Source organism: Mustela nivalis (genome assembly GCF_964662115.1).
Source record: "Mustela nivalis genome assembly, chromosome: 7".
NCBI lineage: Eukaryota > Metazoa > Chordata > Mammalia > Carnivora > Mustelidae > Mustela > Mustela nivalis.
In genome coordinates this window covers 9871907-9898760 of record NC_139026.1, presented here as the reverse complement: position 1 = coordinate 9898760, position 26854 = coordinate 9871907, and the positions used below count along the sequence as shown (strand labels likewise).

Below are 26854 nucleotides of genomic sequence, written 5' to 3'. Positions count from 1 at the left end.
CGGCTTCACTCTGGAGATTCCCTCCACCTGGTAACCCACTCTCCCAAAACCTGCACAGGCTGACCCAAGTTCATCACTGTGACTGAGGGCAGTAGAGGATGACCGAGGACAGCACTTAGGCATATCGGCCTGATAAATACTTCTTGAAGGAATCCCAGACCCTGAGCTGAAGCCGCGCCCCCGCAGTGATCCTGTCTGCACTGTCCTCTCGCTGGCAGAACAGTCTTAGGACCTGAATGTGCACAGACGGTTTACTCTGGGTCCCCTGGACTTGGTAACCGGGCGCTTTAAGCCAAGACCATACCCTGCTAGCCTCAGTGTCCCCTCTCCAGGGGATGCTCTTTTGATGATCGGACACAGGCTGAGCTGAGCGTGGAGGTGGCCCATCTGTGGGGCCCTTTTTCGGTCATTCAGGGGCAGGTAAGGTGATGCCAGCAGATGGCGGGCGGCTCTGGGATGAGCCAGGAATGAAATCTGACCCTTCCCATGAGTAATCAGGGGGATGGGGGAGCCTGAGAGGTGGTATCAGCCTGATCTGGGGGTGGGACAAGTCCGGGGAGTGGAGAGGGGGCCCTGCAGCAGGGGAGGCAGGCAAGCAAAACGCCACCAGCTTCTATAACAAACCGTTTAATGTTCCATAACGTGCAGATTCTGAGTGAAAAGGGCCCGTTAAAAATCAACAGGCCATACATTCTGGTGACGGAGCAGCCACCTTCTCCCTGCTGTCCCTGCAGAGAGATGGCGCTGTGAGAACATGGTCCTCGGCGTGCTCCCGGGAACACATGACTGTTAATGCCCAAGGTCACGGGCCGGGGTCTGACATTTACACAGGAGAGAACCACAGATACACAGGAGACGAGAAAACGTGAGGGGCACGGTGGGCCAGGGAGGCCCGGTGCCCATGTGTGGAGGTATACATAAGGAGGAGTGTGAGTGGGGTAGGGGGGGCAGGGGCTCGTGGAACGGGCTTGGGGTTCCTCAGACAGAAGGGAACGAGAACCCAGAAGACCTCAGGTGCCTGCCGTGAGAACCTGGGTTTGTAAACCAGTGCACAGGAGTGAGAGCTCAGATGCTTCTGGGGAGCAAGAAGGACAAGGACACAGACGCGCACGTGAGACCCGCGAGTGGCATCACAGAGACACGGGGGGGCACACGGAAGGCCCAGAGCAGCAAGTACAGGGGTGGTGGGAGCTCTACCCCAACGGCTCCCGGGATGGGGGAGAGCCCAGAGCCGGGGGCCCCACGTCTGCAAGTCCAAGGGTCTAGTTAGGCTCAGGATGGGGAGAACCCAGCTCCATTGCAGACTCCTGGGGCCCCGTCGGGGGCTTCGCAGGCATGTGAGGAAGCCGCAGGCATCGGAAGGGGCCCCTCAGGCCTCGCTGCTGCCGCCCCCGCCACCGCCGCTGCCGCGCTCCACCCACACGAGCCGGGCCTGCTCCTGCAGGATGCGGCCGCGCACCACCTTGGCCAGCTCCTCGGAGTGTCCCCACGCGTGCGCCGGCACCTGCACCCAGGAGCAGGGCAGCCCCCACAGCACCTGCTCCGAGCGATGGCACTGCCGCAGCAGCTCGGAGTCCCGGCAGCCAGGCCGGCCCAGCAGACCCCTGCCGAGAGAGCGGGTGGGCCGTGGTCAGAGCCGGGGACAAGGACGGCCGCAGACGCAGAGACACAGCAGGGTGTGGAGAGCCGGAGAGAGGACGGACAGAGGCAGGGAGACACAGAGAGACACAGACATCCAAAGAGAAGGAAAAGGCTGGTCCTACCCACCCCCAGCCTTCCTTACCTGACTTCCCGGACATTCTTCTCTGTCACCTCCACGTGGATGACAATGGGGTAGATCTCGTTCTGGACCAGCTCCCGCACGCCCCGTGCGCCCAGCTCCAGCAGGCAGTGCTTCTTCTCCGGAGACCAAGGCTATATTTTACTCCAGCCCAGAGACTCGAACTTCCCTGCCTCCACGGGGCCCCTGGGGCACAGCCCCCCATGGGGGCCCCCATCCCCCTCCACAAGGCCCCCTCTTATGGCCTTGGCAATAAGGAAAGACACGCAAGGGAAGGCGAGAGGCCCGGAGAAGTCAGTCCCACCCCTGCTCCAGACCTCACCCTTGCCATCAGTGAGATGGAGTGAACCCCACCACCACCCCCGTGCCTGGCAGTCCCTGGCCAGCCCTCCAGGTAGCAGTGAATCTGAGATGGGACAGACAGGGGAGATGGACCAGCCAAACACGTCAAGGCTGACCCACATGTGACCAGCCCAGCCATCCTGTTCACAGGTGAGGCAACAGGCCCGTGGAAGGGCAGGGAGCAGCACAGGCCTGTGCTCAGACTCTAGCCCCCCCAGCCCAGAGAGGTAGCCCCCCACCCCAGCACCTACCTTTCCGACAGACTCCTGGATGGCACGGAGTCTGCTGCCCAGCCCGGGGGTGGCAGGCTGGGCCTTGGGGGCTCCAGGCGCTGCGGATGAGCACTGTTCCTCCCCAGAGAGGCTTTCTGCAGAGCAGCAAGAGGCAGGGAGGAGGGGCCAGTGGGCTGGGCTGCCCTGAATAGCCGCCCAGCCCTGCTCTGCCCTCCCCACCCCTTCCCCGGGCACAGGCTCACCCGCTGGGCACACTTGGAAGTCCAGCCGGGAGTTGGGCAGGTCAAGCAGGTCACGGATGAGCCGGGACGCCAGGCACTCGGGCAGCAGCACGACAGGCCGCAGGGCAGATACCAGCAGTGGCCGCACCAGGCTGTAGGGTCTGAGGCTTCGCTCAGGCTCTGCGGTGGGGTGGTGTACGGAAGAGACGAGGCTGCCCACAGGGTCCTCCTTCTCAGGGTGGCCAGCCGCGCCCATACCCAAAACCCCATCACCTCTTCTTTCCCTTCCTGAGCCCTGTTGCTGCTCCTCATACGTGTGTGTGCACGTGCACACACACACTTCAATGTGCCAGTGATTTCCCACGACCCTCAGGAAGAAGGCCACATCCTCCACCAGGTGACCCAGCCCTGCCAGCGCCCAGACAGGGGGCAACAACACCTGGTCCAGCTGCCTCCAATCACAAGGCCTCCGCATAACTTTGCAGCTGCCCCCCCGCCCCCACAAGGCAGTATGCCCCCAGGGGAGGTGCCATGGTGTCCCCTGGTCCAAGCACAATTCGCAACAGAGCTGGCGTTTGGTATATGCTTGCTGTACTCAATGGCCTGCACACACACCACACACAGCCATACCTCAGTGCCTTTGCATGGCTGTGCCTTGTGCCTGAAACAAACTCCTCTTCATCCCTGAAAATCCCACCTCAGACCATCTCCCTTCCAGAGAGTCTTCCCAAACCACCATCCTCTTGCCCATTTGGGCTCCCCCAAGCCCTTCTCCCTGATCTGACCCGAGGCCTCCCCTACTGCCTCCAGAAACCCACTCTGGGGTCTTGGTGGCGCCCGCCAGCACACAGCCATGAGAGGTGCAGTTCCGCCCACTTCGCCTGACAAGAACAATGCCGTGCTCACGTGTGCCCCAAAGTCGCACAGACCCACAATCCCACGTGCACACAGATGCCCCCTTCAACCAGCTCCCTCCACCCTGGTGGCCCACCTCCCCCCTACCCCGCCACCGGAAGCCTCTCAGGCCCCTGGACACCCAGCTCCCCATGGGAAGCTCCACAGCAGGCCCTCTCAGGCCAAAAGGACCACGGGGGGCCCAGGCCTCCCAGACAGACACTCTTACAAGCCGCACGGGGTGTGCCATGGCCACGTGTGCTCACCTGAGCAGGGCTCCGGCAGAAGCGGCTCTGGAGAATCCCCTGACGAGCTTCCCCCGTGTTTGGGCTTCACCAGCCGGAGCTGGTCCAGGGCTCGCTTCTTCAGCTGGGGAGGGGACAGAGGAAGAGGAGCCCCTGAGAGCCAGCTCTGTCCCACCCTCAGGGAGGAGAGGAGGGACGGGACCCCAGGGGCCGGGCTGCCCCTGCTGTCCATGCTCTGCGGAAGCGCTTGGGTCAGCAGGAGAGCCCCCTCCCCACCAGGCCGTCTCCCCGCCCAGTGCAGAGCGCCCCACCCCACCCCAGCAGGTGAGGGCCACCATCCCTGTGGGCTCAGGGAAGCAAGCTTGTCAGAGGCACCTGAGGTCCACCCCCCACTTTACAGATGGGGAAACCGAGGACCAGCGACCCAAGGAAACTAATGTCACATAAGAGACAAACTTTGGGACTCTTTCAATGGATGAGCAATGTGATCTTGTGTAAGGAGAAAAAGAAGGTCAATAATGACAGCACCAGGGGCACCTGGGTGGCTCAGTGGGTTAAAGCCTCTGCCTTTGGCTCAGGTCATGATCCCTGAGTCCTGGGATCAAGCCCCACAACAGGCCCCCTGCTCAGTGGGAAGCCTGCTCCCCCCCCACCTCTGCCTATTTGTGATCTCTCTCTCTGTCAAATAAATAAATAAAATCTTAAAAAGTACTAATAATAACGATGACAGCACCAATCACACCAAGAGCCACCAGGGGTCTGGTGACTACCATGTGACAAACACTGAGGCCCAGATGTCAAGAGCTCACTGAAGCCCACGAGGCAGGCAACATACCCCCCACTTTGCAGATGAGGAAACAGAGCCTCAAGGGTGGGTCAGGTGCTGGTCCAAGGCAGTGCGGCTGGCAAGTGGCAGAGCTGGGACTCGAGCCTGGACAGCCTGGCTCCAGAGCCTGAGTTCTCATCTCTGCGAGCCCCACAGCCTCGAGTTATTTTTACTTCTCTGAGCCTCACTTTGCCCCTACGGATGCCAGGAGGCTCACCCAGCCTGGCCCTTATCCAGGGACCAGGAAAAGGGGTGTGACTGCTGCTCTGTCAAGTGCTCCCAGTGGCCAGGCCGGCCCCTGAGCACCGGGCACCCACCACCTCCCTTCATCCCCCCAGCGCCCCTGGTCAGTGAGCCATTCCTCCATTTGCCTGGAACCCAGGAGACCCCAGCCACATCCAGGGGGAGGAGAGAGGTGGGGGCCTCCCTCTCCTCCTCCCCGCAGGGCTGCCAGAGAACAGAGCCCGGCCTCACCCTTTGGGACCCCATCCCTGGCAGCCCCTCACCCCAGGCCCTTGCCAGGCCACCCAGCACCACTTACGTTACTTCGGGACCCTCGGTGGCGGCTGGAGAACAGGCCCTTCTCCTGAACTTCTAGGAGCTGCTGGGCTCTGTGGGGGAAAATAGGAGGCACGTGTAAGGCATTTGTAGGGAGAAAGGGAGCCCCTCCCCTCCAGCCCCCTCATCCTGTCCGGGAGGAAGGCCAGGGGTTTGCAGGGAGAGGGGAAAAAGTCTCCCAGCCAGCTCCTGGCTCCCTGCGGGACCTGTCCCCAGACTCTTAGTTCCATGTCACCTCTGGTAATTGGGCACAGTGCCCCGGTCGAGGTCCCGCAGCGTCAGGGGGTCAACCCGGGTGCAGAACCACTCTGGCCGCCGCTTGTACGCCGGGTCCACCAGACGCAGGATCTCCTGGGCTTTCACACATAGGGCATGAGGGTCCGCTCGCTCGGGCAGGGAGAGGTTGGCTCGAATATAGAAGGGCTCGGTGCTCAGCCCCTTTGTCCAGGCATCCAGGGCCTCGTGGAAGGACTGACAGGCTGAACGTGGGCAGCAAGGAGGGCAACAGGAGGATAAAGTCAGAGAGCAGCCTCGGGACACAGACACCCCTTCCGAGGCCTGCGCTTCCACAACCCTATTCTTCCTCTTTCTAGAGCCAGAGTCTGAGGTCAGAGAGGGCAGGGGTCTGCCCAAGGCCACCAAGCCCACTAGGAACAGAGCCAGAACTTGAACCCAGGTCTCTGGACTCCTGTCGAGTGCTCCTTTCACGATAAGCTCTTACTGAGGATGAGATGGACAACCAGCAAGCGAGACAGCAGTTCGGGAGGGAAAAGCATTGCCAAGAGTCAAGCAGCAAAGTCTTTCTCTCTCTCTCTCTCTCTCTCTCGTGCCTTGGTTGTCCCACCTACACAATGGGCTGGACAAGCCCTCCCTTGGGCTCCCTCCTTCTACGACCTGGAGTCCCCAGTTCCTCCCTGCCCGGGGCCAGACTTACCCTTGAAGTCCATCAGGAAGGGGAGCGTGGACACCTGGTTCCAGGGCAAGGTTCTCTGCGGGACCTCACCTTCCAGGCTTGTGCCCTCCAGGCCAGCAGCCTCGGTCCTTGGCTGAGAGAAAACCCAGGCAGGGAAGGAAGTGAGCTTCCCAGGGCAACACAGCTCTGGGGCTGGAGGAAGACTGGGGTGGGGATGACATGTTCCATAATTCTGATGCCCCCACCTGTCAGGATGCCTATCCAATCAGATCCGTCTCCCATCAACGGGACTCCCCACCCAGGCTGGCACATCCTGTCTCTCCCGTATTCAAGGGTGGACATCCGTCCAGGTGTTGTCAGTCTGCCCCACCTCCCAGCCCCTGCCGAATCAGATTTAATTTTCTGCTGGTTGAGGTAAGACAACCAGCAGTGCCATCTCTGAGCCTCCCGCTTTGGTCAACACCTCCCCCCAACATTTGGTGACCCACATTCACCAATCAGAAAGCTCCAGGCCCAGCTAATGTGTTGGCTCCACCCCCAACTCAGAGGGGCGGGATCTCACCTCTCTGGACTCCACCCTGGCGGACCCTGGTCCAGAGAGCACCCTCCGCACGACCGCCCCAGACCAGCTGTCCCCAAGGAACGACAGGCCATCTGGGCCCTTGTCATGGGACTCGGGCCCCCCCGGGGGACTCCGGCAAGACACCCGGATGGCCAGAGACCTGGGAAGAGAAAAAGGAGAGGGGAATTTGAGTTCCGTCAGTATATACGCTCAGTTCAACGTTCTTGGGAAAACCATCACTGCTATCCCCAAAATGTGACATGACTCCCACCCGGGGGCCGCTGCCACTGCCGTGTGGCTGGAACGCCCTTCCCCCTCTTCTCTGCCTCTGCTCTGCCTGCAAAAGCTCAGCTCCGAAGCGACCTCTCCCTCCCAGACCCCTGCACATGGTGAGGCAGAGCTCTTCCTGCAGGACCGAACCACGAGCTCGGCACCTGTCGGGGAAAATCCCCTCGGAACCAGGCTGCTAGCTGGCTCGGCTCCAGCTCCCTAACACCAAACCCAGTGTCTGGCACATGGCAGACGACAAGTTTGTTAAGCCCACAGTTGAAGGAGGAAGGTCACCGTGAGAACACAACACAGACCAAAGATGGCTACAGCCGGCTGTGGGAGCACAGAGGAGAACTTCCCGGAGGAAGAGACCTCAGGGCTACACGGTGGTGGAGAAGAGATGCGCTTCAGGAATAGACAGAGAGGAGGTGGTGTTCCAGGCCAAAGGGCTGGCAGGGGCAGAGGTGTAGAGGACAGAACACAGAATGTGGGGAAGGATTCAGTAACAACAGTATCGATAGCGGCACCGAACGCTTACTGAGTTCTCCCCGTGTGCCAGACGCCACACTAAGCTCCTTGTCCTAATTAACTAATTTGACATCATGGGAAACAGCTCCCAGAAAAGGCTGGCTGGAGCCGGCCTGCAGAGGGCACAGAATGAAAGCGTCTGGCCTTCCCCTTGTGGGCAGTGGAAACCGCTGACAGTTAAGACAAAGATTCACCCAGATTCCCATCCTAGCGGCACTCTTCCTGTCCCTGGATAGAACTGGTTGGGCCCAGTGGCCAGCTCAGAGACAACTGCCTGGAATTCCCTTCTGTGAGCTGCACCCCCCACCCCACCCCAGGCCAGAGCATGGGGGAAGAGGAAAGGCCAGAGTGTGCCCGGCCTCCCCACCCGCCCCTGCAACTGCAGTGCACGGAGCCACACTGCCCCCTGCTGCCACTATGCGGTGAGCAAGGCTGCAAGGACTTTAACCCCATCAGCACCTACGAAGCGTGGAGAACTCTGATGAGGAACTTTGACATTCAGTCTTTCTTGGCTTCCACCCCCTCAAGTCAAAACAAAGAGCCAACCTCGAGGGGCTGCGGCTGGACATGGGGGCCAGAGGCATCCACGCTGCCTTCATGGGCCCCTCAGCCCCAGGACTGTCCTGGCTGCTGTCAGTGTGGCCCAGCCAGATGGGAGGTCCAGGCTGGGCCTGGCTAGGCTGCCCCACAGCTGGAGACACACGGTCCCGCCGACGCCCAGCATTCACTGGGCCCCAGATTTGGACGAGTGAGCCGGCTGCTTGATTCTGTCCCCACAGCCACAGAGCGGGGATAGTGCTGGCGCCGCCTCCCACCACAGGGGTGGTAGTCAAACTAATATAGAGATGCAGGGAGAGTGTAAACCAGAGGGCTCCAGGGAACACCCAGCTGCAGGCCCAGCCCCCCTGAGGGTTGTGAAACTCACAAGGTCATGGCCAGGGCCATTTCTGATTGGAGTGACACAGAAAACGTGCGTGGAGTAAATCCAACCATTGTTTGGGAATGTGTACTGGGTGTCTGTCACTGTGGAGTGCCGTCAGGGGAGTCTGAGGGAAGGGGCAGCAGCAGGGATTCTGGGGCCAGGCGGCCTGGGCGCTTAGCCTCTGGTCCTCAGCAGCCCCAGCGGCATCCACCCACCTCACGGTGGGACTCAGTGACTCAAACTCGGAGCACTCAGAACGTGGCCGGGTAACACTGAGAGCCCAAGAAGACTTGGACACCTACTGTCCTCAGGTGTGGCCCCCACTTTCCCCACCTGTTCCAGGCCCACAGACAACCAAGCATCACGGCTTCCCCAGTGGAGAGCCCACCCAGCAGCCTGCACTCAGCCCTTCTCATCCCACCTGCTTGCCCCACCCCCACCCTGGCACCCCACCCCACCCCCACAATCCCTCCCAGAAACCCTAGGTTTTCAGGCTCTTCCCACCAACCCGGCTCTGGCACCACCTCCTTCAGAACACCCTTGCCCAACTCCCCGAGGGACTAAGTGACTTCACTGGGGAAAAGGGGAGAATCCACCGGGGAGGTCCCTGCAGCCAGGTCCAAACTGGGTCCCTCTCGGCACCAGGCCTCAGCAGACAAGTACATGGGGACGGGGGATGGGGCTGCCTCCTCCAGCCTCTGGATTCCTGAGTCTCTAGCAACACAGTCGGACTGACCCCAACCCTGCCTGTGAGTGGTAGGAAGGATGGGGGTCCCCATATCCCAGGCCCTTCCCCAGTGTCTGGTCAGGAGTCGGGTCATAGAGGGAAACCGGGCCAGTGCTTCGCTCCGCCCACTCTAAGCAGTGATGGGCGGAGCAGCCTGGAAGAGTGCTCCCCCGCTCCATGCACGGTGGGAATTCCTCCAGGCAGTGCACATGACCACTCTGCTCCAGGCCAGGGACCTATGACCCTCAGACTCAAGCCTGTCACATAAATGACCTCATTTAATCCTCCCAATAAGGGTGCCTGGGTGGCTCAGTAGGTTAAAGCCTCTGCCTTTGGCTCAGGTCATGATCCCAGTGTCCTGAGATCGAGCCCCGAATCGGGCTCTCTGCTCAGCAGGGAGCCTGCCCCTCTCTCTCTCCCTCTCTCTCTCTCTCTCTCTGTGCCTGCCTCTCTGTCTACTTGTGATCTTTGTCTGTCAAAAAAGTAAATAAAATCTTTTTTTAAAAAATCCTCACGATAGCTCCATGGGAACCGTCTGTGAGCCCTCATGTAAAGAAGAGGGAAACTGAGGCACGGGGCAGTTATAACTTGACTTGACAAGGGTGGCCAGGCCTGCGGGTGGTGAACTAGACCAATAACATCTCTGGGCAGGGGCAGACAGTGCCAGAGCTTCGGGGTCCACGTGAGCAGTGGGCCTGCCAGCGAGCCCTACCCTGACACCCAGCGACCCTCGCCCAGTGCTCGCCCCACTCAGCGCCCCACTTACACTCTCTGGATCTTTCTTGCTATCTCCCCGCCTGCCCAGGTGTCCACCCAGCCTTCACGCTGCACCCGCTGCCCTGGCCTGAGGCCCTAGGAGCCCAGAAGGGGTCTCCTCCTAGGAGACCTGGAGGTTGCAGAGGCCCAGCACACAGTGAGCACGGAACACAACCACGAGCTGAAAGCAGCTTAGCCAGAAGCAAGGTATGACGGAATCCCCAATTCCACCACCTAGTGGCCTTGGGACAAATTCCTGACTCTCCCTGGGCCTCAATGTTCTCATCTGTATAATGGGACTAAATGTCCCGGCCCTGCAGGGTTCCTGTGGGGACCGAGCAGCACTGTTCCAAACACACTCATGGGGACCCTGGGGCCCTACGCCAACCCCACTTTACAGAGCCGGAAACTGAAGCCGTGGGAAATATAGAGACTTGCCCAATATCCCTCTGGAGCTGGTGACAGAACCTCAGTGTCTGTTCTTCCCACCATGCTCTGCACGGTACCACCAGCCCAGGACGCACACACACGTGGGCAGCACCCCGCCCACCGGTCTGGGCTCCCCCCTCCCTCCCCACCCATCTATCCACATCCTTCTCTCTCAGTCCCCCACCCCAGCCCCACTCTGATCTGTGCTCTGGTCCCCCACCAGAACTGCAGAGGTGGCCCCTGGGATCCCGGGCCCCTGGCAGGGGCGGGGCCAGAACCTCCTGCCCCCGGTGCCCCCTGGACAGCAGCCAGGACCCCTGCTGCAGGCCGAGCTGCAGGAAGGGAGGCAGGCAGGAAGGGAGGCACCTCCGCCCCTTCCCCCAGAAGCATGTCCTGCGAAGGGAGAAACAATGTAGTCCTGGGCCTGCTGCCGGAGGACCAGAGTGGGGGCGGGGGCCTGGACGAGGGCCTGGCCCAGCTGCTTCAGGCTCCTGAGCCTGCTCTGGCCCCATTTCTTGCGCGGCCAGCATTCCCACAGTCCAGCTCTGACGTTCGGTGCTGCCCCAGACCCAAATCTGGTCCGGTCACTGTGGACCTTGGCCCCAGCACTTCCCAGCTGTAGGACCTCAGGCAAGTGCCTTAACCTCTCTGAGTCGCAGTTTGCTCTTCTATAAAACAGGGATAATCATAACAACACCCACCTCCCTGAACGGAGAGGATGCTGCGAGGCAGCCGGCAGTAACAGCCGAACCTTCACCACGGTTTCCCGGAGCGTGTAAGCCGAAGTCCACACTTTCCCGCCTGACTCACACCACCAGCCTGACTCACCGAGCCTGTCCCTGCCCCTCCCCCTCGGGCTCCCATCACAGCCAAGCGCAGGGCCCTCCCTCCCCGGACAGCCTCTGGCCTCTGTTCTTCCCCAGCCGCCCTCCCTACCTGAGTTTGAAGGCCACACTCTCAGCGCGGCCTCCTCTATCACTCACCCTCCTGAGACCCACCAGCGAGCCTGACTCAGGAGGTCACCCTTCACCCAACACCGACAAAGCACTTGGCCCGCCATGCATGCTGAACCCATCTGCTTTGTGACTCCCGCCGCGAGTTGCGGCCAGCCCAGCGGCAGGGCTCCCAGGGTGGCCCACCCACAGCGCGACACTCTGCTGGGAGCTCAGAACCAGGGGGATAAGTAACAGTTAACCATTTTCTGAGCACCTAGTACCACGCCTGACAAAGCAGGGTGCTCTCCCGACACGGGTCCTAGACCCCCAAACACCCACATGCAGAAGAGATCACTGACCACCTCCAGCAGAGGCAACGGAGGCCCCGAGAGAGAAGTGACCAGTCCAGGTCACCCAAAGGATGAGAGGCAGGGACAAGATGTGCATCCCAGGTCTCTGTGAAAAGCCCGAATATTCTACAGCTACCAGAGACTGAGGCTGAGCTGCTACTCCCTCCCACCCCCCAGTGCCGCCCTGCTGCAGAAGCCTGACCCTCCCACCACCACCACCCCACCCCACACTGAACCCCCACCACCCCATCCATACCCCCACACCCCACCCCCAGCCCAGCTCCACCACCCAGGCAGCCACAATACCTGTTGATGAGATCGAGGCCACAGCCTCTGGCCAGGGGGCCGTCTGGCTTCCCCAAAGGCCACACGCTGTCGGAGGACGAGGACGAGGAGAGGCCAGGAGACCAGGGCTTAAGCGTCACACTCCCTGGTTGGGGGGGGAGGAGTGAGGTTCTGGGGTGCCAAGCCAAGAAACAAGGGCAAGCCAGGGATCATGAGCAGGGGGTAAGCCCCTTGAGCTCGGGGACTGCCCAGGACCTTGGCAGGTTTGAGGCCCCAGAAGCACACTGGACCCGTGGGGCTCAGGGCTGGGCCCAGGCTGGCCAGGGTGACCCTTCGGTTCCCTGGGAGAGGACGGATGGCGGGCTGGAACCGAGGAACCCACGTACAGCACAGCCAGGCGTGGGAGAGAGGAGTAGGCCCGGGCTCCGGGGGAGCAGCGCGTGGTCCACAGGGTCCTCCCGAGTAGCCTCCCTGCCTGGCCTGGGCACAGTGGGGCCTTGGGAAGGGGGGCCAAGGGCAGAGCTGGCAGTGCAGGCCTCAGGTGGGCTGGAAAGCCACCGCCTTCCCCCAAGATGAGCCCTCCCCACGGAGTCCCCGAGGGTCATTACCTGTGATGTCTGACATGCTGCTGAAGGACCTGGTTGGGGGGGAGAGGAGGGAGCTGAGGCACGGGGGCTCTGCCCCACTCCCTCCTCCATGCGCCCTGGCCCTGGAGGGGTCCTGCACCCCCTGCAGCTACAGCCAAGGCAGGGATCCCAAGCACAGGGCAGTTGTGCCAACCGGCCCCCCTAAATTCACAGGGCAAGAAGCTAATGTCATGACCTCCGCCTGCCCCATGTCCTTCCCCTAGAATGCTCCCTGGCCTGGCCTGGAACGCCACCCCCTCCTGGAAGCCTCCCCTGACCTCTCACCCCCTCGCCTCACCCCTACTCTCTGCCTTTGTCATTCGTGTCGCCCAGATGCCTCGTCACACACCCTATCAGTCAAGCCCATGTCGATCACAGCCCCCCCATGCCCAGCATCCGTGAGGGAACAAATCAAGAGCAACTTACCCGGAAAAAGCTGTGACAGGGGACATATACCATCCCCTGCCCTTGGTCTTGCGACCAGCAGACACAGCCTGAATTTTCGGGACCCCGTTTGCGTTCCCAACTGAACGTGGGGCTTGGTTCTCCTGCCTGAGGCTCCTGGCCCCCTGGAACATTCTCCTCATCCCCTAGTCCTAAGTGACCTAGGCTTCCCCCAGGGTTTAGGATCACTGAGGCTCGCCCTCCAGGGGCTTTCTTGCCACGGCGCTCAGCAGGGGCCTTTTGGCCTCATCTCAGCCCCAGACCTGGATCACGGCTGTGAGCCCTGAGACCTAAGTCCCCAGCACCCCCGCCATTGAAGAGCAGTCAGGGGAGGCTCGGGCCCAGCCCTGACACTGGCGCTGGCGCTAGGGATTCTGGGAGACGGCTGTTCTGAGAAAAAGCAGCAGCACCTCCCTGAGCCTCGACTGATTTCTCCCCATCCTGTTTACCTCTTTGGGGGTGCAGGGTCCTCCTCACGCTGCCGGCGGAGGATGGAGCCAGCGCTTGGGGGGAAGGGCAGGATGGAGAGCCGGTTGATCTCCTTCTCGCTGTCGGTGGCCTCCTCCTGCCAAGGGCCACAACAGGGTCTAGGTCACCTCCACGATGCTTCCCACGCCCCCACACGCCTACTTTGTGCCCATTCCATAGGTGACAAGTGGGGCCCGGGGGGGCGGGGGGGCTCTGCCAGAGTATGTCGGGAGTCCCAAGTCTCCCAGCACCCGGGCCCAGCACCGAGCTGGCTCTGGACAAGCTTGAATAAGACACTTGGCCTTGGGGCGCCTGGGTGGCTCAGTGGGTTAAAGCCTCTGCCTTCGGCTCAGGTCATGATCCCAGGGTCCTGGGATCGAGCCCCACATCGGGCTCTCTGCTCAACAGGGAGCCTGCTTCCTCCTCTCTCTCTCTGCCTGCCTCTCTGCCTACTTGTGATCTCTGTCTGTCAAATAAATAAATAAAATCTTTAAAAAAAAAAAAAGACACTTGGCCTTCAGGGGCCTCCACATCCACACGTGTGAAACAGGACTGCTGGCAAACTGGACAGCACTCCCCATGTTAGTAATTACATGAAGTGAACACTCTTAGCGTCCATGCGCAGGGAGGGCAGTTGTCTTACCGAGGTGTGGGGCTCGGATCCCCCCATGACAGGCACCTCCCCGGCTGCTTCCGGGCCTCCCAGCAGCGGGGGGAGATCGCTGAGGCTCCAGGTGCTGCTGAGGTTGGAGCACAGGGAATGGGAGGAGGCACAGGCCTGAGAGAGGAAGCGGGGAGAGGAGGTGAGCAGGGCGGGGCAAGGGTCAGCCAGTCAGTTACTGAATGCCGGGAACAGGGACACAGCAGAGAATGAGACAGCTGGATCCCTGCCCTTGTGGGAGCTCACAGACAGACTGTAAACAAGCAGGCTGACTAAGGAAATAACCCCAAACTGCCAAGAGAGCAGGGAAAGAAGGTGCCCAGGGTGAGGAAGGCATTCAAAGGGCCCACCCTACCTGGGGGTAATGAAATGCCTCCAGAGAAAGTGTGGTTTGAACTGAGGACTCAAGGGTAAGTAAATGTTAAGCTAATAAAGTTGAGGAGGATTGTCTAGGCAGAGGGAATGGTACGCACAAAGGCCCTGGGGCAGGACTGTGACACCATCCAGAAATGAAGCGATGTGACCCAGAGAACAAGGGTAGAGGAGGAAGGGGCCCACATTTCAGGTCTCTAGGGTCTGATAAGGGGCTCTGTTTTTCCCAAAGCAAAAAAGTCACTGAGAATTTTAAGTAAGAAGGGACAGATCTATGCTTCCTTTGTTCTATTCCTCCAGGCTCCATGCATTAAACACAAGGCCAAGGGAACATCTTTAAGCAAACCCAAGACAGGAAATGGCAGAGCTGCGACAAAGGTCCGAGGACTAGTATCTGGCTGAAAGGGTACTGGCTGGCTGTGTGACCTTGGGCAAGCCCTCATACCCTCTGGGCCCCATACAATGAGGGACTTGGCCTAGCTGGTCTCTGAAGGGCTTTCATGCCCTCATGAAGCTGTACTTCTCCAAGTGTACACAAAAACAAACTCCACTATTCCTAATGCCCCGGGAACAACCCCAGAGACTTGGAGACACACGTACCCCTTTCCCACTCCCTGATGTACCAACCCACACCCAACCCCGCAGAAAGCTCTACCAGACCTGCATATTCTCTGTCCTGCCCAAGAGCTCCCTCCCAGACCAGCAAGTTCTTGACCCAGACGGCTAGGGCCCCAGGCGGAGGGCCCCAGCCAGGAACTCACATATTTCCTCCCAAGCTCAGCCAAGGGTTCCCACTGGGGTCCTGTGGAGGCCCACCCCCAGGGCTGAGGTCTCCCATCAGGTCCCGCATGTTCCCAACCCGGCCAAGAACTCCAGCCAGGACCCCAGCTTTCCCACCAGCACCCCCGTAGCCTGACCCTGCTCACCTTGAGGCAGGGGCCGCCCTGGACCCGCTGCAGTTGTGCCTCCAGCAGGGCCTTGGCGCCCTCCAGGCTGGTGAGCGAGGTCAGCAGCTCGTCCCGCTCAGCCTCCAGGCCCCGCACCTGCTTGCGGTACTGGTCCTTCTCGATGAGGCTCTGGGAGTACTGCAGCTGGATCCGGTCACGGCTCTGGATGGCCTAGGAAGAGCGGGCGGGGAGAGTGAAGGGGCCGCACTCGCCCAAGGGGAGGGTGGCGGGGGATGGGGGACAAGACCAGCAGCTAACATATAGTAAGCCCGGGGCTAAAGATCAGCTTGCTTAACCTTCCCACGAACTTTCCAAGGTGGACGTTGTCTTTATTCTCACTTTCCAGACCAGCCCACCCAGAAGGGACAGAACTGGGGTTCAAACTAGGCAGTGGAGGGGCCGAGTCTGGGCTCTTACTGTCTCCCAAGGGCAACTTCAGCGTCTTCAAGGAAACCCACCACGTGCCCCGGGCTTTACTCACAGCATCTGGGCTAGTGGATGAGTTGGGATTCAAACCCAGCACCCCGCACCCAAAGCACTTGTCCCCACCATGAAGACCGGGATCCCTGGGAGGTGGACCATGGCCATACCCTGCCCCCAATGCCTCAGAGGGAGTGGGGGCACCAGAGGGGTGCAAGGTCCTGGGCCGGCTCCAGACCACAGGGTGGGGCAGGGGGGCACCTGCACTTTCACCACGCCCACCAGGGGGCCCCAGGCTCCTTCTAATGCAGACTTCAACTCCTCCAGTGGGATTCAAACTTGGGGCAAGGACAAAACCTGCCCTGCGCCCGGCAAAACGACGAGTGCGGGACCAGCTCTCCTGAACAGGGAGCTCTGGTGAGGCAGCTGTGTTCAGGGGCCAGGGCTGATGGCTCTTGAGGGCTTATGGGCGAGAGTCTGTGCTTCTGCGAGCCTCCTTGCCCTGCCCTGGGAAAGTCTCCAGCTTCAACCCCAGCCCCACTTCTCCGCCTTCCTCCCCCCCCACACCCCCCCATGAGAACCAGCGGCCGGCCCCACCTGGTCCCGCTCCTTCTCGAGCTCCTCCAGCTGGGCCAGGACCGTGGCCATGCGGTGCTTGTACAGGTCGCAGTCCTTCTGCAGCGTGCGGTGCTTCAGCCGCAGGTCCTCCATCTCCTGCAGGTACTGCGGGGTGGGGCGGGGTGGGGCGGGCCCGGTCAGACCTCAGGGCGGAGACCAGCCCCAGCGGTGCCCAGCGGGACCAGGGAGAGAGATCAGAGCCTCAAGCACAAGAGCCCACCTCCCCCGCTGGGTGGCCTGGCCCACAGACTGATTTCCCCTCCCTGGGCCCCAGTGGCGTACCCTGTCAAACAAGGAGAATCCCAACAAGGACGTCTCCCCCCCCCACTGCTGCAACCCTGGCCGCATCCCATCTAAACAGGGATCTGCCCTGCCGCGCGGCTTCTTGCCCGGCGCTGACCCTCTGCGGCGTACAGTAACGGACTCGGGATTATGCACACAGAGGACTGTGGGTCTCCCCTGCTGGGATTTGCCCTCTACAGGGCCAGAAACCTTTGTTTTGTTGGCGGCTGTTCTCAACATTCGAGAACAAACGAATGCACGTTTCTTAGCCCAGGTGCCTGGCACACAGCGGACACTCAGAGAAGGTGGGCTGCAGCCCAGCGCTGAGGCCCAGCCCCCTCCCCTCCCCAGGAGCCAGGCTGTGAGCAAGGAGGACGGAGGGGACAAGGCCGAGACAAGGCAGGGTGGTGGGGGAGGGCACGAGGGCAACACTACCTTGTCCCGCAGCTCCTCGGCCCACTGCAGCTCCCCCTGGACAGCATCCAGCTTCTGGCACAGCTCCTGCCTGCTGTCCTGAGCCTCCCGCCAGTCATGCTCCAGGATGTCCAGGAGGATACGCTCTGAGCCCGGGGCGCCCAGCCTGCTCGCTTCCTGAGGGTCACAGTTCAGAGGCCGCCTCAGCCTCTCGTGCAGGGCCCACCATGACTGGGGCAGGAGAGAGGGGGACACACAGCCCTCCGCCCTCAGCCCCGCCCCACTCGCTCTGCCACCTTGGCCAAGAGCCTTGACCTCTCTGGACCTCCACTTCCCTCGTCTGCAGAATGGGTGCGGCCCAAAGCCCTGCACACCCTCCAGGGAACATCTGGGATGGAAATGAAGTAAGTGTATGAGGGCGTGCTTACACAAGTTGGCCCGGATTTTATTCCTGAACAAGAACCAGGCCCGTTCGCTCTTGCTCCAGCCCCCACCCACAGCCCAAGGCAGCAGATGGGCCCTATTTTCAAAGTCTGTCCCCAGCCCACTGACAAGGGGTCTTCACAGGGGCTGAGCCTGGCCCAGGCAGGTAGACATGGGCCTGAGATACAGCCCCCAGATCCACACCCCATCCAGGCACCCCAACCTTTTTTTTTTTTTAAACATTGTATTTATTTATTTGACAAAGAGAGATCACAAGTAGGCAGAGAGGCAGGCAGAGAGAGAGGAGGAAGCAGGCTCTCCACGGAGCAGAGAGCCCAGTGAGGGGCTCGATCCCAGGACCCTGGGATCATGACTCGAGCCGAAGGCAGAGGCTTTAACCCACTGAGCCACCCAGCCGGCCCTGGGCACCCCAACCTTGAAAGACAAGAGAGGCCTGGCTCCCAAGCAAGTCCCAGAGTCACCCAGACCTCTGGAGTCTGATCCTTTCCAGGATCACAGACTCTACCAATCTGAGGAAAGCTGCAGGCCAATCCCCAGAAAAATGCTCACACACGAAATCAGGTGCACCGTTTTGGGATGTGTGGACACTTCCCGGGGCCACCCCCAGACCCCAGAGCAAACACCCAGGGAGAGCCGAGCACTAAGGACCCTCCACTCAGGGCCCCCGCTCTGGAATCCTCACCCTCCGGGCCCCGTGGTCCGACCCTCCCGCCCCTCGCACCTGCTGCAGGCCTTCCTGAAGCTCCCGCAGGGACGCGGCCAGCCGCTGGTTCTCGGCCCGCAGCTCGGACACCAGGTCCACGCCGTCCGGCTCCTTGTCCTTCTCCTTGTCCTCAGCCCCGGGGGGCGGCCCCCTGGCCCTCCGCAGCAGGGCGCACTCCTCCTCCAGCCGGCTCACCTGCAGCTTCAGCTGATCTACCTGCGGCCCAACACTCGGATCAGCCCCAGGAGGGACACGGCCCAGGGAAGGGCCACCAGCAAGGCCACGGGGAGAGAGAGCACCCTCTCCGCTCCCACTGCCATCCGGGTTCCCTGAGCAGGAGGAGCCCTCCCTGGACGGGTCTATGGAGAAGGGACAGGCTGGGCAATGACCACGCTTCAAGGACTCGGGGGCTGGTGTAGCAACCCCCCCCCTACCAAACAGGCTCTCCTGTCCCACAGCTGGAGCACAGGTGATCCAGCCCCAGGGCCCCATGTGACAGAGGAGCCAGGCTACACCAGGCACAGGGAGAGCCAGGGTCTGGGCCTAGCTCTGCCTCTACTTCAGCATGACCTTGGGCAAGTCATAGCCCCCTCTGTGCCTCAGTCTCCTCACCCATTAGATGGGCGCCCCCTTCCATGCTCCTGCTCCACACCCTCGCTCCTGAAGTCACTGCAAAAATGCAACAACACGGTCGACAGGTAGAGGCCTTCAAACGGTCACAGGCTGGCTTTTGGACTGCCAGGGATGGGACAGTGGCTATCTTCACAGTCTTTGCTAAAACCCCAGAACCCCAACCTATCACCAGCTGAGTGTGCACAGTCGGAAGCCGGCCCAAGAGGATGGGTGGGCAGCCGCACAGTGGCCTGGCCGATGGCGACATGCAGGCCTGGCCTGCCTGCTGGGTGAGGAGAGCACTCAGCCAGAGCTACTTCCCAGGTGGGATCTGAGGTGGCTGGGCAGTGACAAGGGCAGCAGCAGGTGGCAGGCCACAAAATGAAGTCACTGTTGGGATAAGGACGCAAGGACCTCCGGCACTTGGCACAGGCACGCCGACGTCTGGTGTCCTAGGAGGGCCCTGCGCTCTCCAGGAAATGGCGGGTAGCCCCACACCCCTCAGAGCCGGGCATGGCCGCATACACGCACACACGCGCACATACACACACGCGCGCACACACACGCACGTGGGTCTGGATGCTGGGTCAGGCAGCTCCACTCCTCCTCCACAAAGGACTCAGAAAGAAATTCATGACTCTCACATTCCTTTCCCCTCACAAAACATGCTTTGTGAACTGCCAGAGAAAGACAGCGGCTAGTTACAAGGGCAAGTGTAGTCACACCCTCTCCAGCAAATCACAACCACACACCACGGCCCTCCGGGCCTGCCCCGCGGCCAGCAGGCGCCCCCGATGAGCTCAGAGGACAGGCCACTTGGGAGTCTCCCCCCGCCCCCGCCCAAACACCAGGAAACGTGGACGTACACACTCACTGAGCACAAAATTACAGCGTTTGGGCCTGGAGTTTATGTTGCTCAGAAATAAGAGCTCATTAAATTTGCACCTTATAAAACACGGTATTAAATCACAGCCACCACACACCTGCCCGTGGCGGGAGGGGACCCAAGGGGCCAAGACAGGCGCTGTTGGCTGTTCTGTTCATTTCCACCTAAGACACCTCTCTCAACTTCGTGGCAGGAAAGCTCCAGAAAGTTAAGGCAAATTGACGCAGGCTGCCTTCAAAGAAAATCCTATCTACTGATCGAAGTTCATTCCTTGCCCTCTAGCCCCTAAAGTAGAGGAAAGCAGTCACTAACCGCCCAGGGGCAGATGACCCCGCCCAAGGGGGGGGACCTACAAAGGAACACGCTGCTAATCCGGAGACACACAGAGACACCCCCAACACCTCTTCTTCATCCCCTTACCCCACCCCTGGAGACCCCAGACAGCTGTAAACACACTCACACACACACACACAGCTGCCACTTCCAGGGCCCCAACTCACAACTACACCCAAGCCGAAGACGAAATAAGCCATGCCCCTCCTGACACCCCGGGCCGGTGGCCGCCCCCCGATCCACTCTGAGTAGCAGACCTCTTTCTTCCAGGAAACCCTCACAGCAAACCCCCGCACCCATTCCAGGAAAAGCAGACACGGTGAAGAATGGGGGACCCTCCGCCACCCCCAGTGGCAGCTGACAGCAAAGTCAGAAATCCTTCACTCTTAGAACCGGGGGAAAGTGCTCCAACCAACCTCTCTGGGCCTGTTTCCTCAACCAGAATCAGGGGCGTTCCCAGGGTGCCCCCAGCCCCAGCCTGGCCCGGTGGAGCTGCTGTAGAAGTCCGGGAGAGCTGGTGCCGGGCAGACACGGAGGACCGTGCATGAGACGGGAGGCATGGCACCGCGGGTCTAGCAGCCTCTTCCACAACCTCCCGCAAGGACGAAACGGCAACTAAGGCACAGGGAGGGAAGCCTTGTCGGGGCCACCCTTGGCTCCATCTGCAGCCATTCTGCAGGCCTCAGGCAGCCCCATCGCAGGCCAAACACTGAGCAGATGCTCAGAGGACAGCCTCACAGTCCCCTCACACCCTCGCATCGACCACCTACACGCACACCCGGCAACTCTTCAACGAGTGACCTCAATGCCCCGATCAGGATTCACTCCTCCCCAAACATCAACCCACCAGCACGCGCGGCCACAGGCTCTGGCACTTACAGCATCACGCATGCCACCCATCGTCCTGGGGAACCCGCCACACCCGCAGCACCCCAGCAACAGGGGGCTTCAAATCACACCATCAGCATCCCCCTATGCCCCCGCTGGTAGACCCCATACCGTATCGCTGGAGAGAGCCACTGGCACTACTAAATCCTGGACTAGCATTTGCTTACTACACCCTTGGGACAAGTCTCTGCAGCGGTAACACACCAGCTTTAGCCCTGTGCTAAGTCCCAGTAAAAGCGCCACAGAGGCAAGGCTCGGCTTCTCAGCCTAGACAAGGCACAGGTCATTTGCCGCCAGGAGGGAGCAGGTGAGACGGCCCCTGGATGGCAGCAGGCAGAAGAGCGTCACCGGGCAGAGGCCAGCACGGGTGCCAAGCCAGGGTGTGTCACTTCCCAGCTCTGGGACCTCGAGCCAGCGCCCCCACAATCCCAGCCCTGGTGCCTATGTTTCAGAATGAAATCTGGTGCTTGGTGCCTCAGCAGGACAGCACGACACGGCGTGTATAACCTGGGGGAGTGGCACACAGCCGCACTGAACCACAGTGGTCGACAACACTGGTGTGAGCTTAGCCAATGGTGCCAGGCCATTGTGTGTCTCAAACTCTGGGTCTTAAATTCCTGGAATCCGCACTAACCAAGGCTGCTGCTTCCCCTCGGCGCTTAGTGACATCTTGAGCTAGGTAATGTGTGGCTGTGGGGGTTGTCCCGTCCACTACATGCTGCTCGGCAGCATCCCGGAGCTCCACCCACAAGAGGCCAAGGGCACGCTCTCACTGTGATGACCGAACACGTCTCCAGACGCTGCCAAATGTTGCTGGGGGTGAGCAAAGTCACCCTCCACTGAGAACCACCATCATAACTCAATAAAATCAGTGCTACCAACATTCCCATGTTACAGATGAGGAAACTGAGGCACAGGACACAGAAGGGACCTGTGCCATGGTCTGAGGGCTGGCAGACAGTGGCTCACGGGACACAGGCCGGCTACCACAGGACTGGTCAGTTTTTGCAAAGGTGGTCTTTCCCCAGCTTCCCCACTCTACCCCACTCCCCTCCCCAGGGCCTACCGCCAGCTGCAAGTCCCGGCTGCGCAGCACAGCAGAGTTCTTCTCCTCGCTGAGCTGTGCCAGGCGCATGGCAATCATGTAGTTCTCGTCCTTGAGCCGCAGCAGCTCCAGGCTGCCCGCCTCCCAGTCCTCCCGAAGCCTCTGGCAGCGCTCCTGCGTCTGCTGCTGCTCCCGCAGCCGCTGCTCCAGTCCTGCCCGCTCCTCCTCCAGCACCCGGCCCCGAGCCTGCAATTGCTGCTCCCGCTGCAGCTGGCTCTTACGAGCCTCCCGCAGCCGGCGCACCTCTGTCATCAGGAACTGGGTCAGGCCTTCCGGCCCCTCCTCATCTGCCAGGGACAGGGGAGAGAAACGTCAGGTCGAGCAGGTAAAACCCAGGGGGACAGGGGCCCACACAGAAAAACCCAGACCATAAAAACACTAGGTGGAAATTTTGGAATGCAGTTTTATCATTCTGGAGTGGAGAAGGCCTTCCTAATCAAAGTACAAAATCTAGAACCTGTAAGAAAAAAGATGAACAAACCCATATAAAAAAAATTTTAGGGGCGCCTGGGTGGCTCAGTGGGTTAAGCCGCTGCCTTTGGCTCAGGTCATGATCTCAGGGTCCTGGGATCGAGTCCCACATCAGGCTCTCTGCTCGGCAGGGAGCCTGCTTCCCTCTCTCTCTCTCTCTGCCTGCCTCTCTGTCTACTTGTGATTTCTCTCTGTCAAATAAATAAATAAAATCTTTAAAAAAAAAATTTTAACTTCTGAACCATGTAAGAAAAGATGTAACAAAAAGTTAAAAGGTAAGCAGAACAGGAGAAAGTGTAACAAACATAACAAATGACTCAAAGCCACAATATGTAAACAGCTCCTACAAATCAATAAGAGCTATAAGAGAAAAAAAAAAACAGACAAATCCATATAAAAATTTTGTAAACTTCTAAACAATGAAAGTTTGAACAAATAAAGTTCAAATGTAAAAAGCAGAGCAGGAGAAAATATAACAAATATAACAAAGGATTTGGAGCCACATATACAAAGAGCTCCTACAAATCAAAAAAAAAGAGAAACCAACTAAACATATGGACAAAAACTAATGAGCAAGTTTCAAAACAAAGTTGGTTAATAAACAAAGAAAAGGACACTACAACTCACCAACAATAATAATGATAATTATAATTATAGTAACAGTAGCTATGAACATTTGGCTTCCTTCTTTGTACTAAGTAAATATAATAATTTACTTAACCTCATGGCAAGAGCATAGGGTACTGTTATTACAACCACTTGAAAGACAAAAAAACTGAAGCCCAGGAAGGTCAAGTCATTTGCCCAAAGTTTACTCACTCCTAAGCCGTAAACTACATCTCTCAATAAAAGTACAAATTTAAAATAAGGTATTTTTGACATAGGAAACTATAAAAAACATTTTTAAATGATCCCCAGGATTCACGAGGGTACAGCAAAATGGGTACTCATACCCTGTTGATGGGATGAACGCTGATTTAACACTTCAAATACGTATAGTCTTTGAGAAATCTTACTTCCCAGAACCTCTCCTCCCAAGACACCCATTTGCACAAACATACACATACAAAGATGTTCCCAGCATCACCGGTAAATGTTACAAAATGAGAAACAACCTGGATTTCCATGAACAGAGGGTCCGTTGAATGACTTACGGCCCTTCACTAAGGAACATCTCCAGTCATTTCAAATAAATGCACCAGATGTGCTAGAATTACTAAAATCAGTTTTCAGGAAAAGTGAAAAACGGAGCAACTCAAGTAGTTACACCTGTGAGTGTGTATGTCTGTGTGTGTGCAAATGCAAAGAAAAAAGAGCTCACCAAACTGTCACCAGCAGAACAGAGCTGAAGGAAGAAGTAAAGATCTTTTAAAGTCACCCAGAGTGTCTGAATTACTTACACAGGAAACTGTAAACCCTCGTAGGCCTGACACACGCGCGTCCAAAAACAGTTTTAGGGGGAAAGGGCCATGTTAAGTGCGCAGGCTCTGAACTCAGACTAAATTGGGCAAACTGCTTTCAGTCTCTCCATGCCTCTGTTTCCCCATCTGTTCAACAGGGATCATGGAAGCCCCTCCACGACAGGGCTGGGGTAAGGAACCTCTGCATGGTTGCCCGAGGCCAGCACCTACTGGGGACTCACCAAGGATCATGGAGCAGCGCTGGGCAGGTTCCTGGCCTGTGAGCAGCGTGAAGTGTTCGGGGTAGTAGAACTCCAGCGATTCCAAGAAGGCCTCATAACCCCTCTTGCCACGGCAGCGCAAGATGTCCATTAGGCGCCCTGGGGAGGGGCAGGGGGGGGGGGTGCCCCAGGGTCAAGTTCAGGGCTTTCCCCAGGACCTAGCTACTTCCTCCCCCTTTCCCACGCCATACTCCAGAGCCCACATTCCTCAGACTTTTTATTTGCCCAGACTTTTGAGCCAGTGACACACACAGGGGCTTGTCTCAACACATCAGTGGGCAGTGCCTATCTGCCACAGCCAGGAAAGCCAGGACCCTCCTGCTAGGGCACTTGCCCTAGGAGCTCTAGGGCTCCCCAACCCCCAGCCTGCCCCCCCCTACACACACACAGATCTGGGGCCAGCAAATACTCCCTGCCTTTTCAGTGGCACACATAAAGCCCCCTCTACCCCAAACACAAAGGAAAATACTATTATTTCTCCCAGCGGTCAATGCCTGAAATTCCACCATTAAACCCTCATCCCTCTGCCAGCTCGCTCTAGTTCAAAGACACACCCTGTGGGAGAGGGCACCCTCACCAAGTCTGATGGCTCTGAGCACTTAAGGAAAAGTGGCTCTCCAAGGAAATGTGTGCCACACAGAGGGAGAGGGCAGAGAGGACCCAGGAGATCAAAGGGCTCAGGAAGGATGGCAGGAGGTCCCAGATCTAGCCGGCACCCGCAACCACATCCACCTCCCGGCTCTAAAGTGGGCCCAGGAAGTGGAGGAAAGTCCAAGAGAGATAAACCCCAGATGTCCGAGTGGGCACCACACACCCGCTGGATCACAACGGTGGTTCAGCGGGAGGCGGGATGGTGGGCACCAGAACCCCGGGCCTCGAGCGCCAAGGCTCCGTGCGCGGCGCTCAGCCCCGGGAAGGCCCGACCCCGCGCGCCCCCCGAGGCTCACCGGTGCGGTTGACACGGCACGGGAAACGGTAGGTGCTCAGCACCTCCTCCTCGTCCTGCTCGTCGATGACCCGGCACTGGCGCAGATAGGGCGTCAGCTTGGCCGGGTTCAGGGCGCGAGTCAGCCGGTGCCGGACGCCCTCGATCCGCTCCCACAGAGCGTCCTCCTCCGCCTCGGACCCGGAGCCGGCCCCAGCCTCCTCCTCGGCCTCCCCAGCCTCGGCCCCGCCTGGCATGGCCGCGTCCTCGGGCTCTGCGGGCCAGAGGCGCGCGCGGGGTCAGGCGGGTCGCCCAGGGGCTGGGGTGGGCCGGCCGATCCCCTCCTCCGGACGGCGCCCGCGGGACCCGCCGCCAGTCGTCGCCGGAGCCCCCGCCCCGCGCCTCACCCTCCTCGCCGGGCCCTCGCGCCCCGCGCCCCCGGGACTCACCCCGCACGCCGCAGCCGCCGCGGGCTCCCGGGTCCGCGCTCGGGCGGCGGCTCCGCCGGCGCAGGGGGGCGGTGTCCGCGGCGCCCCGGGCTCCGCCTCCGTCCCCGCGGCCGCGGGGGCTGCCCGGGCCCCCCCACATCGCCGCCCCGGCCCGGGCCGAGCGTCCGGCCCCGCCAGCCACCCGCACGTCCGCCCGCACGCCCTGCCTCTCGGCCCTCCGGCCGCGCGCCTCCCCCCCGCTTCCTGTTTCCCGCCGGCGCTCCCGGCCCCGGCCCCCGCGGGGTCCAGGCGGCCCGCCCACACCTGCGCGGCCTCCGGGCGGGGCGGGGGCGGGCCACGCACGCTCTCCCCGGCCCGCGCCGGGACTCACCTCCCCCCTGCCAACCCCGCCGCCACTCGGCACCCGGCGTCCGCTGCCCCCAGCGCCGCAGTCTGCACCGCGGCCGCACGGGCCCGCGTCCCGCCCGCACGCAGCGCACCCGGCACGCGCGTCCCGCCGGCACTCGGCGTCCTCACGCGGAGCTCCCACGGCACCGGGATCCCGCTCGACGACGCACACAGCGCAGCGGCTCTGTGCAGAGCCCCACACCCAGTTTCGGTCCTATCTGCTCCGTGATCTGACCGGGAAGCGTGGGGCGAAGGCTCCCGTGCTTACAGAACCCCAGAGGCCGCCCACATCTAAAGCACGTCCATGGCCCAGCTGGGTTGTGAGGCCACTGGCGCCCTCGGTGTGGGAGCACCGCCCGAGAACACTCGATCCTGATCCCAGCCACGCCTCTGACCTGCTCCTGATCTGGGCGACTGGGCAAGTGCTTGTCCTCTTGGACCTCGGTGTTCCCAAATAGACTTCCAACTCTGTCAACTTCCCTCAAGTTTCAGGGCAGCCTCTGGATGGGCAAAAAAGGACAGAGGTCACGGCTACCGCCTCAGAGATGGGAGCCTGAACTGTAAGGCCACCACTACTAACTCCCACCTTACATAAATTCTCATTGAAGAACATGGGGCCAGGGGCCCCATGCTTCACAAAGGGGTTCCTCCAGAGGAGCAGCTGAATCCAGAAATGCTTGGGAGTAGTTCTGTGGTCAAAGCCAAGTAAGTTTGAGAAACGCTGCGTCCATACTCTCCCCTCTTCCCCCTTGGGAAACTCATGGTCACTTACCATGATAAAGTCTATACCCATATCTACTGGCACAGGCGATACTTATCTCTCTGCGCATTAGAAATTGCCGATCGTGTCTGCTGGGAGGGGGGGATCAGGTGGGGCCAAATCCTAGCCCTGCCCCTCCAGTGAGGTCATCAGTCTGGGCGGGCCTAAGAGTGGAGACAATA

General features: G+C 60.1%; 1 protein-coding gene across 6 annotated transcripts; it reads right to left on the bottom strand.

Annotated features, from left to right (window-relative positions):
* Positions 1-611: 611 nt before the first annotated feature.
* Positions 612-26410, bottom strand: CARD10 (caspase recruitment domain family member 10). Of its 6 annotated transcripts, none has more exons than XM_082740192.1 (21): positions 26308-26410; positions 25099-25350; positions 24113-24250; positions 21961-22286; positions 18194-18391; positions 17050-17205; positions 16312-16437; positions 15274-15465; positions 13958-14092; positions 13296-13411; positions 12385-12413; positions 11798-11921; positions 6575-6734; positions 6034-6145; positions 5335-5578; positions 5083-5152; positions 3737-3839; positions 2598-2756; positions 2374-2489; positions 1784-1899; positions 612-1604 (listed from the first exon to the last, which is right to left on the bottom strand). In XM_082740192.1, the coding sequence occupies exons 2-21, from the start codon at positions 25331-25333 to the stop codon at positions 1370-1372; spliced, it is 3090 nt and encodes a 1029-aa protein (XP_082596318.1). In that variant the 5' UTR covers positions 25334-25350; positions 26308-26410; the 3' UTR covers positions 612-1369. The 6 variants fall into 6 exon arrangements, with proteins under 6 accessions (XP_082596318.1, XP_082596321.1, XP_082596320.1 ...); XM_082740195.1 differs by lacking the exon at positions 26308-26410 and adding an exon at positions 26005-26238 and having other exon boundaries at positions 1784-1896; XM_082740194.1 differs by lacking the exon at positions 26308-26410 and adding an exon at positions 26042-26238.
* Positions 26411-26854: the final 444 nt, after the last annotated feature.

What these genes read in the sequence shown, in the direction of transcription:
- CARD10 (XM_082740190.1), bottom strand. Translation starts at nt 25,664, where the DNA reads ATGTGGGGGGGCCCGGGCAGCCCCCGCGGCCGCGGGGACGGAGGCGGA. An exon ending in GCCGGGACTTGCAGCTGGCG is followed by an intron (nt 18,392 to 21,960) that starts GTAGGCCCTGGG and finishes GTTGGGCCGCAG; the next exon opens with GTAGATCAGCTGAAGCTGCA. An exon ending in TCCAGGAGTCTGTCGGAAAG is followed by an intron (nt 1,900 to 2,373) that starts GTAGGTGCTGGG and finishes TGGTCTCCGGAG; the next exon opens with AAGAAGCACTGCCTGCTGGA.